At 41.8% G+C, this 20,274-nt stretch overlaps 1 protein-coding gene across 2 annotated transcripts in view; it reads right to left on the bottom strand.

The window, feature by feature from the left end:
• Positions 1-2,153: 2,153 nt before the first annotated feature.
• The window catches only part of TXLNB (taxilin beta), a 42,376-nt gene continuing 24,255 nt past the window's right edge, over positions 2,154-20,274 (bottom strand). For both annotated transcript variants that reach the window (XM_081094814.1, XM_081094813.1), the window contains exons 6-10: positions 18,760-18,879; positions 14,979-15,053; positions 7,744-7,836; positions 5,636-5,731; positions 2,154-4,408 (exon numbers count right to left, since the gene is read on the bottom strand). In XM_081094814.1, coding sequence (XP_080950940.1) covers positions 3,620-4,408; positions 5,636-5,731; positions 7,744-7,836; positions 14,979-15,053; positions 18,760-18,879 — 1,173 coding nt within the window. In that variant the 3' untranslated portion in view covers positions 2,154-3,619. The remainder of the gene's footprint in view (positions 4,409-5,635; positions 5,732-7,743; positions 7,837-14,978; positions 15,054-18,759; positions 18,880-20,274) is intronic.

Here is a 20,274-nt window from a genome sequence, read left to right as displayed (position 1 = left end):
ATTCTACCGAGTCTCCTTTCTACCTATTCCAGGACTTCTGTGAGGATCAAATGAGATGAGGCACGGGAAAATGCTTCACAATGTTTGCACCTGGCTATAAAGCAAGTCATGTTCCTGGGCTGAAGAAACTCCAAGGAGGCTAGTTGCTAGGGAGAGGAAGCCAGGTATTGCTACATGACGTCATTACCTGGTGACTCTTTGCGGGCTGGGCTGGGCTGTGGGCCACATTTTGTGCCATGGGGTCTTGGCAGCATTGGCTGTAATTTGGTGGGCTGTTGCTCCGGGGTGGTGGTGGGGCCTGTCCACTTGTGGGAAGCCGAGTGTTGCTTTGTAGGCACCAGGTCCATGGTGCCATTTCTCTGTAAATGGCCAGTGCACATCATGGCAGCTCCTGCATTGAGCATCTGCCCCCTGGTGGTCAGTGCGTGTCATAGTGGCCAGTCAGACAGTCGGACACTTAGCATGTTAGCCTTTTATATATATACTAGAGGCCTGGTGCACAAAAATTTGTGCACTTGCGGGGGTGTCCCTCAGCCTGGCCTGTGCCCTCTCGCAGTCTGGGACCCCTTGAGGGATGTTCACCTGCTGGCTTAGGCCTGCTCCCTGGGGGATTGAGCCTAGGCTGGCAGTCAGACATCCCTCTGGCAGTCCGGTAGCCCTCGGGGGATGTCCACTTGCCAGCGGCAGGCCTAAGCTGCAGTCGGACATCCTTAGCGCTGCTGAGGAGGCGGGAGAGGCTCCTGCCACCACCGCTGTGCTGGCAGCCATAAGCCTGGCTTGTGGCTGAGCAGAACTCCCCCTGTGGGAGCACACTGAATACCAGGGGACAGCTCCTGTATTGAGCGTCTGGCCCCTGGTGGTCAGTGTGTGTCATAGTGACCAGTCATTCCCAGTCGTTGTGCTGTTAGGCCAGACAAATGTCTTATTGTACCAATGTGATACTATTTGCTTTGTGATGCTGGATAATGAGGCAAATAACATTGAGTAAGAGACTGATCAAGGACCTGGATCCCAAGGGTAGACTGGATGGAAGGACAAAATGTATGGGCAGATGAATGCCTCAGAATAAGCGTAAACTGAATCCTGGAGTATGGGTAAGTGCTGCTGGGTGATAGCTCATTCATTCTTTGAGTAATGTGACCAAAGGAAAATATTTTAACTTGACTCACACATACAATTCTTCCTAATGTCAGAACAGAGAGTGAAATCCAGTCATACTTTGGCCAGTAAAATACTATTGACTCCATATATATATATATATATATATATATATATATATATATTTGTATTTGCAAATATATATATATGTACATATATATATGCATATTACCTTTTTATTATATAGGATATAGAGATTGTTATAATTAGTAAGGCCAGATTCTAACACAAAGGACTCTAATAAAACATTCTTTGAATATTAAAATAATTCTCCCAAAGCCTAGAGTTTTGCAAATTTCAGGCAAGTTATTATATCTGAAACTCTGCCCAAGATATATAGTGAGTACTATGTTGCTATGAAAGCATTTTGGATGAAAAAACACACAAAAAACTTTGGGTATTAGAATATTTGATTTACTGGATTTTGGCTCCTCTTGCTAGACATGCAGACTGAGACTTTACTATGATTATCAAATCTTAGTCCATTCTTGGAAGTTTAGCCTATGTAAGTAGTGGAAAAAGGGACCCTCCAGAATTGTTATGGTGAATATTTGGCTCTGAATTAAATGAATCTTTAAATCTCTAAGACTTCATGTAATGTTGAATTTGGCTGGATACCCTGTGGTTGTAATATGTTAAGTCTTTAAAAATACATGGGTTCTTAAATAGCGATATGCTCCCCACTTCCCCCTTGCAACTAGCATTTTGTTATTATCCTCACTGTCTACTTCAAACAAATTTTATGCAGTTTACAATTCTTGTAGCATATGGTTGCTGCCTACAAGCACTTTGTGTGCCTTGGCAGACAGCCACATGCGACACTGAAGAATGATTTCCTGCATAAATAATAGAGGATCTTGCTCTCATCCATTTTTCTATTTGAGTTCAACTTTTAAGGTAGGACTGGGTTAGATCTTTTTTTTCTTTCTTCTCTCCTCCTTCCCTCCCTCTCCCCTATCCCCCTCTCTTCCTTCTTATTGTTTTTTGTTGAAGTCTCCCTCTACCCTAGGCAGAGTGACTTACGCTGTTTTCATTATTAGAGGTTCTTGCCAAGCAATGATAATGTAATACTCATACAGACAACCTCAGGTGTTTCTAGCTTTTGCCTTCTCCTGGATCCTTACTTATTTTTCAAGTCATTTTGAGTAGGAACCCATTTTTCCTTTGCTTTGTACTTCTGGCAGTAGAGAATTCCTCAAAATAGAAACTGTGTTGGTTTGTAAGCCTCATCACTCATATTGAGACCCTGTTCTGGAAAGATAATAGCTTTTACTTAACAATAATTGAAATGAGGATTTCCTGCTGGAAAGAAGGAGCAGATGCTTTGAGATTCTAGACTGAGGCAGTAACAGCAAGAGGTGGTGAGAAACCTCTGGAGAGAGTGGTAGGTGACAGGGAGGGAACTGAGGAGTTGGCAGGGCCAGATGAATATTCTGTCTCAAGACCTCTGTGTCACAAGAGGCAAGGGGTGAACATGGCCTTTCTTCATAGCTCCCTTTCTTTGCAGGAAGCTATAAGTAGGCCGGGTTGCAAGGCAATGGGCTAAACTGAGTAGAAGCAGCAGCTAGAAAAAGTGAGCAGTTTATAACTGTGATCTCCCCCCTTTTCTGTTTAGAACCTGTTGTGGCCATCTTTGTGTTTATGTATTTCACACAGACTTGCAGTCTAACCCAACTGCTGTTATGTCATTTGATCAATTGGTTGAATTTATTGACCTACCACTGTGTTACTTATTTTTGCCCCGCATTACATGGCCTAAATACTTGTGTTCTGAACCTACTACTGATTCATAGAGCCTTAGTCCCAAGTACAAGTAAGAGATCATTTTTTGACTAGCATCTAAATATTTTGCATGAAAGAAATTTTAAAAAGGATGAAAGAAATGTATGTAAATATATACATATAGATGATACACACATGTGTGTATATGTGCATAAGTACACATATGTATAGATTCACACACACATATTGTATGCCTTTACATACATGTGTATATGTCTAGTATATGTACACATATGCATACATTACAGATATCATGTTTAAGTAGAACCTGGACATCCATTACTTATTATGGACTTAATTAAACTACATATGGAAATAAATAGAACATCACATTTTCAGTATTTATATATTGTAGTGGAAGTCTTTAAATACCAAATCTTACTGTTGATTAACAAATGGAGTGAAGTGCCATCTTAATGGCAAATTAATATAAATTTTCTATTAGCATGTTTTGTTGCCATTTGGGAAAATTATACTATCAACCAGTGATAAATAGAAAAGCTCCAAATTGAGAACAAATAGCAAAGGCTGAATGAGCTCTGCATAACATTTAAAAATGTTTTGATTCTAATTAAGTCTCTTCCATTAGACATCCCCAGCCCTTATGCCTCTTTCAGAAGTGTCTGTTACGATGAAGATGTGAAGTCAGGAAGAACAGCTTCCGGAGGCACCATGAGGCTTAGTCTACTTCCTCCACGTTGGTGTCAGCCACTTTGGGCACCTGGGGTCCAGCTGAGGCCCCTCCTAGCAGGCCCTCTGCTGCTGCTGCTGGCGGAGGCTGCCTACTGGGCTCACATCCAGGCACCTCAGCTGGAACTCTCTCACCTCCTGGGGGTGGTGGAGCAGGACCATTGGCCTCCATCCCCGGTAGGGAGGCCTCTACTGGGGACTGTTGGGTCTGACCAGAAGCTTCTGCCTCCAGAAGGGGCTCCTGATCAGCCAGTACTTCAATGGGGAGATCCTGGTCTTGGGGCTCTGCTCTGGACCCCACAGGGAGATTACTGGCCTTGGGGGGAGGTTCTAGCTCATTGCCTCCCTCAGTCTCAGCTTGAGAAGCTGAGGGAGGTGGGGAACTCTCTGAATGGCAGGAAGGGCTCAGAGAGGGCCGTTCTGGCTCCCTGAGGGCCATGTCACCGCCCCCTTGAGGACTGCTGAATTCTGCTTGGAATTCTTTGGACTGGTCAAGGGCCAACTCTGAATGGTGAATAACCATAAAGGCTGCGGCCAGATTTTTCACAGCATTGTGAACACTATTGGCGTTCTCAGCGTCGGCCTCTTCACCCACAGAAACCGTTGACTCGGGCTCTTCGTCGGAGGTGTGCTGATCTTGGTCATCCTTCTCAGGCATTTTTGCTTCTCTAATCTTTTTGTAGAGTTCATTTCTCTCTTCTTGTAAAGCTCGACAGAGATTCTCTAGTCTCCCAATTTTCATCACGAAGCACTCATATTCTTTGGCTCTTAATGCTTTCTGTGATTTGAAAATACACAAACACACACACACAAACACACGAAATGTCAAAAAGCAAAATTACCAGAATGTTCTCTGGAGATAAGCAAAACCATTTGTCTAGGAATTTGCCTACCAGGCTCTGGGGTTTGACCACAGAGTGGTGGCTGGATGGACACTTGGTCAGAGGCATCACTTATTATTATTATTATTATTATTATTATTATTATTTGCATTGTATGCTAGGTTCTGGTAGAATTTAGAAAAGAAAGATGGCAAAGCCTCTCTCAACTTCAGTTCAGGGCCTCTAGAATTGTACATGAATTTTCTGCCTGCAAGACTTAGAGAGTGTAAGTCCATGCATGTGGTAAAACGAATGAGATAGATTGGGTCTTGGCAGTCAGCAATGCCTTATCTCTTCTATAGATAAACTGCTATATGCTAATCCAGCAACGGTTTGATTTATGTTGATGGATAATAAACTCATGCTTTAGAATTGGTTGTAATTTGGGATGAATTGTTAGAACAGTAATTATAACCAGAGAAACTCACCACACACTAATTCATGATGCTGGCTGCTCAAACTGTCCGATTTTCCTTCTCTCTAGAAATGTCAGTGTGTTTGTACATGAAATTATTCCTAATTATCTTACTCCCTCACCCCATCTTTGTGCTACTCTGTACCCTTTAAGATGCTTTTTTACTTGTTTACATGGAGAGACCTTTACCTGTAAGTCCTGCCTCTCAGGTCAAAGGCCATGTATCGTTGCCTTTATAGTCTCTATACCTCCTCAGGGCCTGACATAACATCAGTGTTCAAACGCCTGTTGGAGGAATTAAACAATATATCTCCATATCTGTCTATAAAATAGCATGTACCCTGGGTGCTTGGGCTGGTGTCTCTCAGTATGTTCAAATCAATGAATTAATTCATTCTGTGCCTGTTATATGCCAGGCACCAGGGAAATTCAAAGACAAGTAGGACACTCATCAAGCCTTTAAGGAATTCAGAGCCCTGCAGGCCTGCTGCTGCTTGGGGGGACCGTAGGCATGTGACTTAAGGGACACCAGGCTCTTTAGGAGTCTGGGTAGGATTCTAAATTGCTCTTATTACTCTATTATAATTTCATATATCACATCCCAGAAAAAGTCAGTCCTTTTTCAAAGGTAAGCATTAGGATATAATGTTGTAAGTATGAATCCTTTGACCGGCCAGGGGAGAGTAAGCTAAGGGAAAGGCTCCCTCACCTCTTCAATCATGTCCAGCAGAGCTTTGTTACAGTTCTCGAACCTGCCCTTCCACGTGGCTGTGTCCTTTTCCAGCTTCTTCATTTTCTTAGTCGTCTGCAGAAATTAGAGTGTTTTAATATTCTTCCTGAAAAGTTAACCTACCAAAGAAGCTATCAGCTTCATAGGCGATGTCAAGGAAAGCCCTTTTGTTCCAGCTGTTGAAGCAAACAGGAGTTCTATGTGAAGGGATGAGGAGTGAGTGGGGACGTCACCATTTATTCCTACACCATCGAGGTCAGGGGTGGACAAACGTATTTGCACCGGAGCCAGTTGAGGAAAAAGGAAACTACTTAGGGCCATGCTGTTTTGTCACTGGCTTTTCTCTCTTAAAGAAAAAAAAAAAAGCTCATCCTTCTCAGGCATTTTCGCTTCTCTAATCTTTTTGTAGAGTTTGTTTCTCTCTTCTTGTAAAGCTGTCTTTTTGAAGCTGAAACTGCTCACGATCCTGATTGTAGGCTCTCCTCTCTGCTTGGATGAAGTAAGACAAGGCACATTACGCAGGAGCAGTGACCTGGATTTATCACAGCTGGCACTTGCTGTATGTGCCAATCGGCCCGAGTCTGGGTGCCCTCAGAGCTGGGCCCGGCCGCTGGCCACTGGCCTCAATAGAGGAGCCTCGAGTGTTTTTTGTTTGTTTTTATTTCTTAACTAAGTTAGTAGTTTATGAACTTTTTAAGGTAATTGAGTTCTTTAGGAATTTGATGAAGTCTATGGGACCACACTCAGAGAAATGCAAATATACATATCAAATTTTTTGGCTATAAATAAACTCCAGATTAAGAACACCTCCTTTTAATCTTTAATCTTTAGATTTCTCTTTAAGATTTATCCCAATCTTAAAGCTATATAATTTTAAATTAAAACACATTTTCATGCTTTAATTTTCATCTTAAAACTCTATAATTAAGTTTTTTTTTTAAAACGGACAGATCCCTCCAGGGGTAGAAAAACTGTAGTTATTAACAAGAGCTAGTCTACTTGGGTTTGCTCACTGAATTGTGAAACTTATTATTTTATGAAAATATTTTGAAGAGGAGGCTTTCTACACTTAAAAATGTTTAATGCCAATGTTTTAGAAACACAATTGTGATGCTGATTTTGTTTTGGGAAAACACTGAATTAAATAAGATTTAAGTGTTATATCCCACAATAATATGAGCACCTTTTATTTGTAAAAAAAATTTTTAAGTTGAAAGCCCTCTTAAAATATGTTAATTTATTTGAACTTCATATTCTTATGAAGGAAGCAAGGGGGACATTGCCTTGAATTGTATTAAAAATAAAACTGAGGGAAGTTGAGTGAATTGCCCAATGCTACTTGAGGTGTAAGAACACACCAGAATTTCAATTCATCATCTCGTTCAAATACTCTGTCAGTTACATCATACTGCATATCTTCTCTTTTAGGAAGGATCCTATGAAATGGCATTTTCTGCTTTAAAATTCTACTCTTGCATATTTATATGAAAGCTTTTTAAAAAATATATATTGATTTTAGAGAGAGGAAGGGAGAGGGATATAAGGTATAAATATCAAAACATGGATGAGAAACATCATCGATCGGCTGCCTCCTGCACGCCTTTACTGGGATCAAACCCACAACTCGGGTGTGTGCCCTGACCAGGAATCGAACTGGTGATCTCTTGGTTCCTGGGTCAATGTTCAACCGCTGAGCACATCAGCTGGCTGAAAGCTTTATTAAAATTTTTTTTTATATTTTATATATATGTATATATATAAAAAATTTCAGTATGAACAACATAATGTTAAACTGCTAAACTGCTAGCTCTTTTCTTCTTCTTTTTTAAAAAGCCATCCATGGAGTAGAAAAAAAAATCTTCCTCAGAATGAAAATGTGTCCTAGTGTTTTGGGGCTCTTTTTAAGATTAATACACTAGATATTTACCAATGAAAAAATACACCCCAAATCTCATTGGCACCTATAAATGTTTCATTACTTCATGAAACGCACTGGAATATCTTAGCAAGAGAAAAATGAACCCAAAGGAGAATTGCCCGTCAAAATAGAAAATGTCAATATTTTGTGTGGGGTAAGCTGTACTCACTTTATCCATTTCCTGCTTGAAAGTGGCGAACACCTCATTGCTTTTTGTCAGTGTGCTCTGGAACTCTTCAAACCGCCCCGAGTAGAGGGTGAGCTGTAAATGGGAGGGAGAGGATCTGTTTTAGGGCTCCTTTCTGAATGCTTCCAGAACAAAACATGTCATTGTTCATTATTTGTTAAGATAAATGATTTAAGGGAATTCTAATGCAGTGTTAGTAATAAGTTCAGTTCTTTTATTTACTACGAGATCAACCGAGGTCAGTGACTACGATTAAATACATCTTTAAAGAAAAATGAAATAATAAAATATGTCATTACCACTTCATTGTATCATAACTTTTTACCAACAAGCATTTATTGAGCTCTGAACATTTGCATGGATTGTATATACAAAAGTATTTGACATGTGGCTCCCACTTTTGAGGGACCTGTAATCTTGATGGAAAGACAATCCCAAAGACAATCTAACTAGAGTTCAGTGAAAATAAAGTGCCAATGTAGAGGAGCAGCCGTGTTTCTGTGGGGAAGGTGAGCCTTGAACTGGGTCTTGGAGGAAGTGAGAACGTAGACAAATGAAAAAAGTGATAAAGGAAATGTGGGCTGGACATGGACTGTGGCTGCTGCCATTATGCAGGTTGTGCCACTGTAAGCAATTTCCATTGTAGACATTGTGGTTTTGTGTATTTATGAATATAGTGTTCTAGCCAATAGCTGTTAAATGTCTCTTCTCATCGAAATCAGTGTCTTATATCAGTTTTCTGCAGATGGAAATAATGAGTCTTGAGGAAGGAATGCCTTTTTCTGATTTGCACAAAACAACACTGTATGGGTTAGCATTGGCAAGTGTGCGGCTCACCACGGGAGTACCGGGAGAAGCCTTTGTGTCTCCACATCCTTAATTCCAAAGCTTGCCTTTGGGTGGGAATAGAGCAGAACAGAAAAGGAAGGTGTGTAAATACTTGATGGTTAGTGACAGTAATACAATAATAAAGTTTTGTGTTTGAAAATAATTTTAGGATAGCATATTTTGGGTGATTGATTTAATATGGCTGATTTAAGTGACAAAAGTCGGCATTTTAAAATGAGTCTTTGGTAGGTACCCTTGAGTGCCTGGAATAGCCCCAAGTCCTCAAATGGGCACAGAAATGTCTTTTGTATGAAGAAGCAAGCTTACAACACCCAGCAACAAACAAGAACCTGAGACTGCTGTTGGTAGACTGGGATGGTTGGGCAGATGGCAGGCACCAACTTAAACAGCTGGTGATACTTGTGTTATTTTCCTTTCAAAAGCAGAGAAGAACTGACCAATTGAATGCCAGTAGAATGTAGAGTTCTTAGTCTTGGAGGTGGGAGTGAGATGGAGCGTGTGGGAATCAACCCTAGAACTCATAAAATATGCTTATTTAGAATAGTTCATTCTCAAATGATTCAGAACAGCAGTTCTTATTGCAGTAAAGATCAACAAAATGATAACATAAAACCTTTTCATTGGATATAATATTTCCGAAGAAAAGCCAGACAACAGCTGACCATCATTTGAAATCATTCATTAGCACTGTGAATATGTGACAGAGTTTGGGGCAGCTCTGGTGGTCTAAAATTTGATTCCATGCATACAGATTAGGGAAGATTGGGTAAAGGGGCATTGGGGAATTCATGGCCAGGGAAGTTTTGTGCGCACGCGCGCGCACACACACACACACACACACACTCACTGTATAAGACAATAATTTTATTGCCTGTAATGCATTCTCAAAACAGATTTAATTCTGTTTTATTTTTTTTCAAAGTCCTGGCTGGGATCCAATGAATTTATTTTCAGGGCCCATGAATAGGTCAAGCCTCTCAATTTGAGAGGCTCTATCCTAGTGTAAGTTCCGGTGGGGCTGGCTACTAATATTTCACATGATCTGGTAGCCTCTGGTGGGAGTAACTACCCCTAACTGATCCTCTTCACTCTCTACCACAAAATCCATTTATTTGCCTTCTTGGCCAAGCATTCCTATTAACTTTTTTCTTGCTTCCTCTCTTTTCTTTTTCAACTTTTCAGTAATTCCAGCAGAATTACATGGATGTCTCAGATCCTCTGGTCTCCCAAGCCCTCTTGCAGCCCTTTAGTTGCAGGTTGCACACTGGAGAGGGCAGGGATGATCGCATGCATGGTCCATCTCATAGAGGCAACCTTGACACTTCTAGTGGGAGTAACCACATCCACCCCTTTATTTAGGCATAATGTTATTTTTATTGTATCAGTTGGGCTGATTGAGATGACAGACATATCCAGAGTGCCAGGAAATAATGTCTTGCTTTATTACCACCTTTTCTGGCCTTTGTCTAATGATTTTTTTTCAACATTTCCCTTTTAAACAATTTTAAATTTTGGTAAAATATACATATCATAAACTTGACCACTTAACCATTTTTAAGTGTATAGCTCAGTAGTGTTAAGTACATTCATATCATTGTGCAACCAATCTGCAGAATGTTTTCATCTTGCAAAACCGAAACTCTATACCCATTAAACAACAACTCCCCATTTTCCCCTTTGGGTGACTGTTCTTAATATTCTGCTTTTCTTTGTATTTGACCCTATTGCCATATGTGGCAAAACCTGTGTGGGGTATACCTTTCTCAGGTAACCAACTCTAACCCTCCACTTATACCACCTAAAGATGTATACTTCCTGTTTACTATATGGATAAATTGTTTGGTCGTATTTTTCCTCTCACTACCAAACATGGTGCTCGTTTGTTTTGATGTGTCATACTCCTACACTCACTTTGGTATTTCAGAGAAGTGTCGAAGGAACATCCCGAGGTCATCCACAGTCCCTCTCTCTCCTGCCAGAGGCAGAAATAGAAACAAACTGTTCTCGGGTTAGTAAACAATAATTGTCTCAACATTTCTATTTTAAACGGGCTGACACACACATTCTTTTAACCGAGCGCCATATTTAATTACAGACATTCAAAACATATAGGGAACAGAACTGTGCTCAGGGATTTTCTTAGCAAACTTTCGAGATTTGATTTGGGAATAAGTCCAAATATAAGAGTAGTTGCAGAGGACTCTTCTCCCATCGTAGATTGATAAGGTGAGGATTTGGGGGTTGAAGGATGACGATTACCCATCTCTAACAGTTTCCTCGCTGATCGTTCCCCTCGGGCAGTATTTCGTGTCTGCGTTGCCAGGGGTTGCTGACTTTCCACATCTACTACCATCTTCATCCTGATCGATCCAGTGAACACTCTGTTTGTAGTGATGATTGCATCCCATTGATCATCTCTGACATTTAGTCTGTTGCCTTGGTTTGTATAATGGCAAGCCAGACATCTCTTCCCTAAGTGAGAATCATGCCCCGAACTGGCAAGCTGTTTGACTGAAAAGTGACTTCCCTCAAGGAAAACACAATCCGTCTTGACATTTCCCTTGCTCAGAGGGAAGAAATGAGGACGGAGGAGGCCTCCCTTTCCTGTCATCCGCCCGTTTAAAGACATTGTAACCCAAAGGAAGTGTTTGAGTGCTGTGCCAAATAATCTGTGATAGACTTTGCTTTTCAAGGTTTAGAAGTTTTACAAGTATAATATTGATACTTGTCAAGAGGAACTTGTCTAAACATGATGACACACAGGGGTTCAGGGCCTCTATATTCTTCTTGATGATTAAGTAATTATTGGAGTTTTGAAAATGTCTTGAAGACAAAAGACACAGACAAAGGTGGGTCCTTGTAGAGAGAGACACGTGCCATGGAAAATGGGGGAAAAGAGAAGGCAGGGTTAACTCAGTTTATGGCTACACTTCTTCAGCTCTGGAAGTTCTTTACATTCATGAACTAGAGCTGAACAGGTTCTTGATATCATATTTCCAGTGGTTCTTAAACTTTTGTGCAAATAAAGACTCCCTTAGACTCATATATCACTATGTGGTCCTCACCTATGAAATAGTACTGATATTAGCTCATATACTAATTGTTATTAACATTATTGTTATAACTAGAGTGTAAATTTAATTAGGGAGGGATTTCTGTCTCTCCCTGATTATATCTCCAAAACCTACAAGCATGCCTAGCACTTTGTAGGTGCTCAATAAATACAAGTTGAATTAATTATGTTTATTATGATCTAGGCACTGAGCTAAGTGCTTTGCATGCACAATATGAAAACAAACTTCATATACTACATATTCATGAACTATTTTTTCTTTTAAACATTTAATCAAATATATGAATAATTGCCATCCATAGCCATAGGTGTGTGATTGAGAACTGATATAATGTCAAAAACAACTACGTTTTGGATAGCAGCTGCTGCCTTGTGTGCTGTTATGTTTTGGAAATATTGAAAACTATGGGCCTCCCAGAGGACTCCAGCTTGGGATCATTAATCCATTACATCATCCTATTTTACAGACAAGGACATTTAGGTCTAGGGAGGCTTAGGTGCATTGCACAGGGTCACCTAGCTTTTCAGCAGAAGAGCCAGGACTCTGACCCTGGTCCCTGGACTCAGGTCAGTACTGAGGGATGAACGAGAAACATTGTCAAGTCTAGAACCCCAGATAGATGTTTTTCAAGTTTTAGGGGGATATAGGTGGAAAATTAGGGCACAACTTTATTTTTTATTTTATAGGTCATGTCATCTGAGTGAATCACTCTTTAGCCCAGAATCATATGCTATTAATATACTCTTCTCAAGTTCATTCTCTTTATTTAGCAAAGAGGAGTAGAGATTGCTTGTAACATGATGTGAGTAGTGGCAAGTATTGCCGCAAGGCTCTGTGTTGAATAGGGAAGAGATAGGGCCAGAAGCCCTGGCTTGGCTCTCATGCCATCAGTTGGTGAGGTCACACCTCCTCCCCCTGCCTGGCTCTGGTTAGAGTGCCACCTCTGCCTGTCATCGACCCCACACAGTGATGTGATGGGCCTTGTGACTGCCTGAAGGATGATCTGGAGTTTATGGCTCGAGACTGTAGTCTTTTAACTCCCAGTTCCTTCATTCTATTAATAGTCAAAAACTTTATGGCTCTAATGTTGATGTAATTAGTATTTTTCAACTATTTTGATATATTACTGGGGGAAAACAATTCATTTTGCATTCAGTACACACATTGGAAAAGTGTGCTTTAGTCAGGTTAGCTTTCCAAATTTTATCTACGCTTTTGTCTATGTGTGGAGAGTGGCTACAGCGTTTGGACAGGATCAAGCCTCGGACTGACTTGTGGCAAAGCCACATACAAGTCCCAGCTTGGAGGGCAAAGCCCTCCCAGCACAATTATAGCCAAAAGGCTATGGTTGTAAGCTTGACCTTATAGTCCGACCCTGCAGTCCTAGGTAGCTAAGGATGTGGGCTGAGGGCAGGGATGGGGGGGCGAGAGGGGGTGGCACGGAGCGTGTACAGCAAGTGCTGCCAAAACAAGGCTTGATAGAGTTCAGAGAATGGCAACAATAGGAAAGAAGCAGATTTGAAATTCACAAGAACATTGTAAACAGCTTGCCCTTGTTTTGCTTTGTGTGACCTGACTATAAAATAAAGCTTCGGCTCACAGGCGTGTCACTGTTTCCTTATCCAGGCACAGTGATCCACCTGGCCCCAACTGTATTCTCTTGTCCGTTTATTTTAATCCTTCGCCACCCCTCCTCAGGTTCACCCCTGGCCGTGCTGGATGCGGATCATCGATGTAGTGGTATAATTTGTGATTTTAACTTGCTTGTTTTTCTTATTTGCTTCTTCTTTTATAACGAACAAGTATTCAGCAGTTAGTACATCAACATGGACAAGTGAATTGCTCACATCTTTATGCTGTCCAGTTTGGAAGTCTTCTGATTTCAGCACCTTGTGTGAATTTGTTCTATGTGATTTCACAGTTCCTGTAGGACCCTGGGCATTTTTCCCAGCAGGGGAGCCAGAGCCCCTGTGTGGGCCAGGGCAGAATGGCTCTCCTGGAACCTGGGAAGATTTGCCAGGAGGGACAGAGGCCCCAAGGCCCAGGAATGATGGACAGGTCTTGCTTTCCCCCAGAGTCAGATGCTGCATGAGGCTTTATTTTTTATCCTGAAATATGAATTCCCTTAATCTAGTCAAAACACACATATGACATCATGAAGCCAACTGAGAACAGTTCCTGACTTGTCAGCCATTTAGTCATTTGCCACTGACAGAGCCAACCTCTGAGAGCACAAACGCTTGGGTGCTCATTCTAATTTTTCTAATTTCCCTTTATTATGAACTAGAGGCCCGATGCATGAAATTCATGCATGGGAGAGGGGAGGTCCCTCAGCCCGGCCTGCGCCCTCTCGGAATCCGGGACCACTCAGGTAGGGTCCCTAGGCCTGGCCAGCAATCAAGGCCTATCAGGCTTTCCTTCCCCCAGCTTCTGGCAGCTGGCCCTGCCCCCGCTGCTGCCACTGCTTGCCATCTGTGCAGCGCTGCCCCCACCTCCCCCTCCACTGGTCACCTACCTCTGCGGGCGACAGGGGTGGGGTGTGATTGCTTGGCTGGCCTGGGCCTCCCTCTCTGGGGCGATCCATCACAGGGCCCCTAGATTGATAGCCCCACAGAGGGAGGCCCCACCCATCTGGCTGGGGCTCCACGATCGATCTCTGTGCAGAGGGTGGCCTGGGCCTCCCTCTTTGGGGTGATCGCGGAGCATCCCCTCCCCCCGATCGATCGCCCCACCAGCCAGTGGCCTGGGCCTTACTCTGCAGTGCAATCATGGGGCGATGGCAGGGCCACCCCAACCGATTGCATTGCACTGCCTTGGCTGGCCTGGCGCCAGTGCATGTCATAGCGTGGTCATCGGGAAGGGTGTCCAGACAGTGGTTCTGCTGTTTGGTCATTTGGTTGATTTGCATATTATGCTTTTATTATTATAGATAATATCAAGCAAGCAAGGACATTTTCAGTATTGACAGTATAGATGGTGCATCTGAACAGTTTACATTTTATTCTTACCTTAGTAGGGTGATGTGGGGAGAGAGAGAGGACATATGTATGAACAGGTAGGTGGGAACCTGGACACCAGCTTATTCTCATTGACCATTTGGTGCCCTTTTTTGCATGGATGTTGTTGGTGCAGAGCTTTTATTTTTCTTAATAGACATGAAGTTATTCTTTATTTTCAAGTCCTGGCCCCCTCTCCCTGCCACAAGTGGGCCCTCAGCAGACCACCTTTGGTTCACAGCCTCTGACTTGGGGACAGAAGGAGAGCACACCCCATGCATGTTTCCCCTCACTTCACCTGAGCCTGCAGGACTGTCTCTTGTTCCTTCAGCACTTTGGCTTGAAGTTTCCACTCTGCTGCCTGGTTCAGCAACTGTGAGAAGAGAGAATGCAGGAAAAGATGGTCAGATTGTCTTTTAAATTATCATTTGGTTGTAATATGCGTATAAGACATAATAACTTGCTAATTCACCCACTCAAGTAATTTTGGGGGAACTTTGTAGAGACTCTAAGAAATATAAGAAAACAACTAGTCTCAATGGTTGGATTCTCAACTAAAAATTAGTGGTTTTATTTGGGGGAAAAGGGGAAATCATTTTCAAGTCAAGCATGAATTACACAAAATTTGACCTCCCACCAAATTCTGGAACCTTCTCTAGCAATCCTGCCCACCCATTATTTGGCCTCTGCTTGAACATCTCCAGAACATCCCCACCTGGGGCACTTTTGTGAACAACTGTTTCTTTATATTAAACCCAAAGTTTGTCTCCTAACTAACCAGTGTTCTCCACCAGAGCAGGTATTAGAATCACTTAGGGAGCATGTCTGAATTCTCATTCCTCTCAGAGAACATGAATAAGGAAGTTTAGGATGTGTGATTGGAATCCATACTTAGAGCAAATACCCAAAATGGTTTGGATGTTGGTGGTCCATAGATTACATTTTGAAAAACACTGGGTTAGATATTGACCTATTGCCCCAAATCCTGTGCTAGGTTTAGAAAATAAGTCCTGTATAAGTTTACAAAATAAGGTCCCTCTTCCATAAGGTTGCCTTTCAAATATAATCAAGGCTCTCATAGGAAACAGGATCAGAACTCTGAGCTGTGGGGTTAAATTAAAGAACTTGTTTTAGGCATAAAAATGACACAGACATGTTATTTTTAACTTAAGAGATATGTTCACTTATTTATCCATTTTGATGTAGGGCTCTGGTCTTTTTTGGGGGGTATGGGCCTTCATAATGGAACCTAGCAAGGTTTATTTTGTTTTACAAAAATGATATCCATGATGTGCCATATAAGATTTAGAATTTTTTCTTTTTTAAACAAAGGTGCTAGAGTGCTAGACAGACAGATACTTGTGAACCAGCTTGATTTTTTTTTTATTCTGTAGAGTTTTACAACATTCTCCCAGTCTTTTATAGCTACTAACATCTAACTTGACAGTTGTTTCTTGCTGTTTGCTTATATCTTATGTCTTTCAAAAGAAGCATTATTCATAATTTTCATAGAAACAAGTTTCTTTTCATACTCCTATTTCTTCAGTTAATGTGTGATTCTGTTGATTTACAGAATAGAAATACAAGGATAACTGGATAGAAAAGGTTTGGGAGCAAAGGGCTGATTCTTGGTCAATTCCACCTTACTTATTGGGGGCAACCATGTGTAGACAGTCCAGATCGGCTTACTAGCCACAGGACTCAACATGTTGTGGGCATCTGTCAGCAGTGCGTTTACAGAGAGGATGGTGAACATCATGAGTTAATCTGGTTAGTTAGGCAGGTGGCTGTCAGTTAAGAAGATTCTCATGTATTTGAAGAAAGGCCGATATAAATTTTCTTCTTTGTCTCTATTGTAAAAAAGTGTCCATGAGGTCCATGTATTACATTTGTAAACCTTGAAGATATCTTTTTTCTTATCTTAGTTTGTCTTTTTTCTCGTGGCTCGATCTCTCCATTTGTAAGGTGGGTTTTATATATTCCTCTATACCTCCCAGCGTGCAGTGAAGATGGATTATTATAGAAGTGAAGTAATTTGAGTGCTCTGGGGCAGCTGTGAGGTGGAAGACCCCTCTGGCCATCTGAGTGGCATAGTGGCCGTGTACATGGCCCCTGCTTTCTAAGTGGGTTAAGGAGCCCTGTTGTTCTGGGTGGTCCCTGGAAGAGGGGAGGCAGGTGGCTGCCATTTCTACCTGGAGTGAAGGAACTCCCCAGCTTTGAAGTGATTTCACTACTTTCAGAGAAAAGTATCAGAGCTAGAAAGGGGTCAGTGGCCGGCAGCTTTGAAGAACCGAGGCAGGCTACTTTTCTTTGCCTCAAAACCTGCTATGTTTTACTAAACTGGGATGGAAAATAGATAGCATGGGCGTTTCTTGCTAAGGCTGGGCCAGTCACCCATGTCTGCCCCCCAGTCTCCTTCACCTAACCTTTGCCTAGATGTTCCTCTGTCATGTCTCATATATTATAGACCACAGGTACTGATCTTCTAGGAAGCATATTTTATCTACTGGAGTAATTATGACAACAGTAGAGTATCTGTTTTCTTAAATGTATTTCTTTCTTTGAGAGCTAGGTTATAGATGGATTAATAAATTAATCTTTTTATTAAGAGCACATGGACTTCTGCTTTGAAATTATTCAGTGACCACTAGGTTATGTACTCCAAAATTTGTCCTTTTGTTGCTACACTTGAAAACCAAAGTTATTTTTAAATTACTTTTCTAACAAACTGAAGTGATTCTGATCTAATTTTCAGTAAAGGCAAAGCTCATGATCAATTATTAAATGGCCAAATTCCAATGATTGGCCCATTGACTATGTCTTAAATCTCTCTCTCCCCAGCAATAGACACACACTTCAACTTTTGCCTCTGAAACATGCCCCTGAGTGTGATGTATTATCACAGAGCTTGGGCTTGGGGGCAGATACACTTTGGTGTACTATACATCTTGGTCCCGTAGCAGCGTGTGACCTTAATTATAAAATTGTGTATCTTCTTTGAGCCTCTCATCTGTAGAATGGCCCTACCGCTGTCCTGGAGCATTTGGGGTTAATGAGATGTCAATAAAAGCCACCACTTGGTTTCTTAAGCCAGAAACTCAGGAGCCAATTTTGACTCCTTTTATCACTATTACCTTCAGTTCACTGCATTGCCTGCTGGCTTTGCATTGAAAACGTAACTTTTATCCATGTCCAACTCTCCTTCGCCACTGCCCCCCTACTAATTCACGCCATCATCATAGCTCAGTCCAATTGCTGCTGTAGCCTCCTGTCTTCTTGCTTTCTGGTCCCTCTTTCATTCATTTTCCACCCAGGAGCCAAAATCATCTTTTACAGATGCCAAGCAGATCATGCCACTTCCTTTGCTAAAGCTACCCAGTCCTCTCTCATTATTTTTAGAATAAAATCCAAACTACTTTCCAGGCCTACAAAGCTATACAACTTGGCACCTGCTTCCCCCTCCAACTTCAGTTTGAAACTTTCTCCCACGGGGTCAACATGTTCTTGCTACCTTAACCTTTTCCTGTTTCTAGAGGATGCCAAGCTGGTTCCAGCATCAGCTGGACATTGCTATTGGAGACATCCTTCTCATCAGGTAGGGCTCAGCTCAAGCCACCTCCCCTGTGGGAGGCCTTCCTGGTCACCTGGTCTAAAGTAGGTCCCCTCCTTCTGCCCCTTCTCAGTTCTTCCTTATTTCCTTAGTCGCACTTATTATTATCTGAAATTACCCTTCCTTGTGTGTTTGCTCGTTAATTGCTTTCCTCTTTCCGGTTAGACTCTAGTCTCTAAGGGTCATGACCTTCTCCATCTTGTTCACCACTGTAGCCCAGGACCCAGGCTGGTGCATGGCATATGACAGGCACTGGGAAAAGATTTGTTGAATGGATGCATGACTGTTTTATGTAGAAAGTTGTTTAGGTACAGTGCCTCCTACCGGGCTGGCCAATTTAGTCTCCAGGGGAGCTCAGGCTCTTTCTCTAGCAGTCTATGGCTCTGAGACCATTCTCAAAAACAACTTTCTCAGGGTCCTCTGACCCCGAGGCAGACCAGACAAGCACACTGACTCAGATGATAAGTACATATTCCTTTTCGCGTTTGTGTCGCTCCTCTGCTTCCTTCATCATTTCTTGCGCCTGCTCCAGTTTCGCGTCCACCAGCTTCTGCTGCAGTTCTCTGTGTTTAAATATTTTGTCCAGATGCTAAGGAAAAAACAAAGTGCGCATATCAAGCTTGACTTGTTATTGGTGCTGAAAAATAGAAAATAAAAAGTAATATTCATATAAACACACATTCTCCAGGTTTTAAGATTTTTAAAAAGAGGGGAATAAATACATTAGCATCACTTATGGCTTTGCAGAAGACCATAAATTGGTGAAGTCCCCTGCATTTTGCATTCACAAATGTGGTGGCAAAAGGTGGAGGTGCTAGAATTCAGCAATTATATCTCCAAAAGGCCCCAACATTATTTTTCTAGAATTGGTAACTATTGATATGATGCTGGTAATAGGCCAGGCAGCGCAGACTGTGATGTATATCATAACAGCACTATCACTTGGTATTTTGGCACTTTCTATGAATATAAAACTAATTTTAAGCACAACATTAATGTAGTTTATCATGGTGAACTCTCCTCCACATCCTCCATGTTCTTGCTTCAAGGATTGTAAGGAAGTTCTGGGGTACCAGCATGTGGCCCTGGATCAGGGACTAAGGCAGGAGCCCCCTGACTTCAAGTCTGTTGCTCTGGTGGGCAAGACAAGGCCAAGGGCCTTGCGTTGTTAGGCAAATGTGCACCTGTGTGCCTCCGTGCCTTTTGGCCTCTCTGCTGGCTTGGTCAGGAGAGGCTTCCAACTCTACCCCAGTGTGGAGAGTTTCTTGCTCATTAGGAGGTCCCATTGGCAAGAGGACATATGGAATTCTATCCTTTGGCCTTACTTAGAACCAGTCCCAGAAACTGACAACCCGTCTACCAGGCCATTCCCACTTGAGATCTTTCTGAAGAGTATGGCTATTTTCTTTTTAGCTCCTTCCTTTCTGCTTTCACCTGGTCCTCCACTCTGGAGCAGTGTTGATCTTCCTGACAAGATGAAATGGTCGCTTGGCATTTTGGCTTATTATGAGCGGTTTCTTGGTTTACCTAAGTGGTACTCCCACGTGCCTTTGGCTTGGTTGTTTCCTTAGCATGTTGCCAACAGAACCACTTTGACTAAGTTAAAATGAGGAAAGTTTAAAATGAGGAAAGAAATATGATCAATCAAAATCCTGATGGGACTTTAGGAGTCTTAAAAACATATTAATTATTAAAATATAATTTTGGAATAATTAAAGATCCCCATAGTCCCCTTAAGGTGAACTATTAAAGCAGTCCTCCTTTTGTGACTGTGGGTGATTTAATCTCATAGCCTCTGCTTCCCATCTGTAAAATGTGGATAATATATTATTATCTAGTGCATAAGATTGTTGAGACAATTAAGTGACATTGTATGTATAGTTCTTAGCACATGACCAAAACTAAAGTCTGAATCTATAATACCATGATGGTTATAATTATTACATTATTAATACTGGTATTGGTTTGTGGGGTATTTAGAATA

Source organism: Myotis nattereri, assembly GCF_964212035.1.
Source record: "Myotis nattereri genome assembly, chromosome: 6".
NCBI classification, from domain to species: Eukaryota; Metazoa; Chordata; class Mammalia; order Chiroptera; family Vespertilionidae; genus Myotis; species Myotis nattereri.
This window is presented reverse-complemented; position numbering and strand designations above follow the sequence as displayed.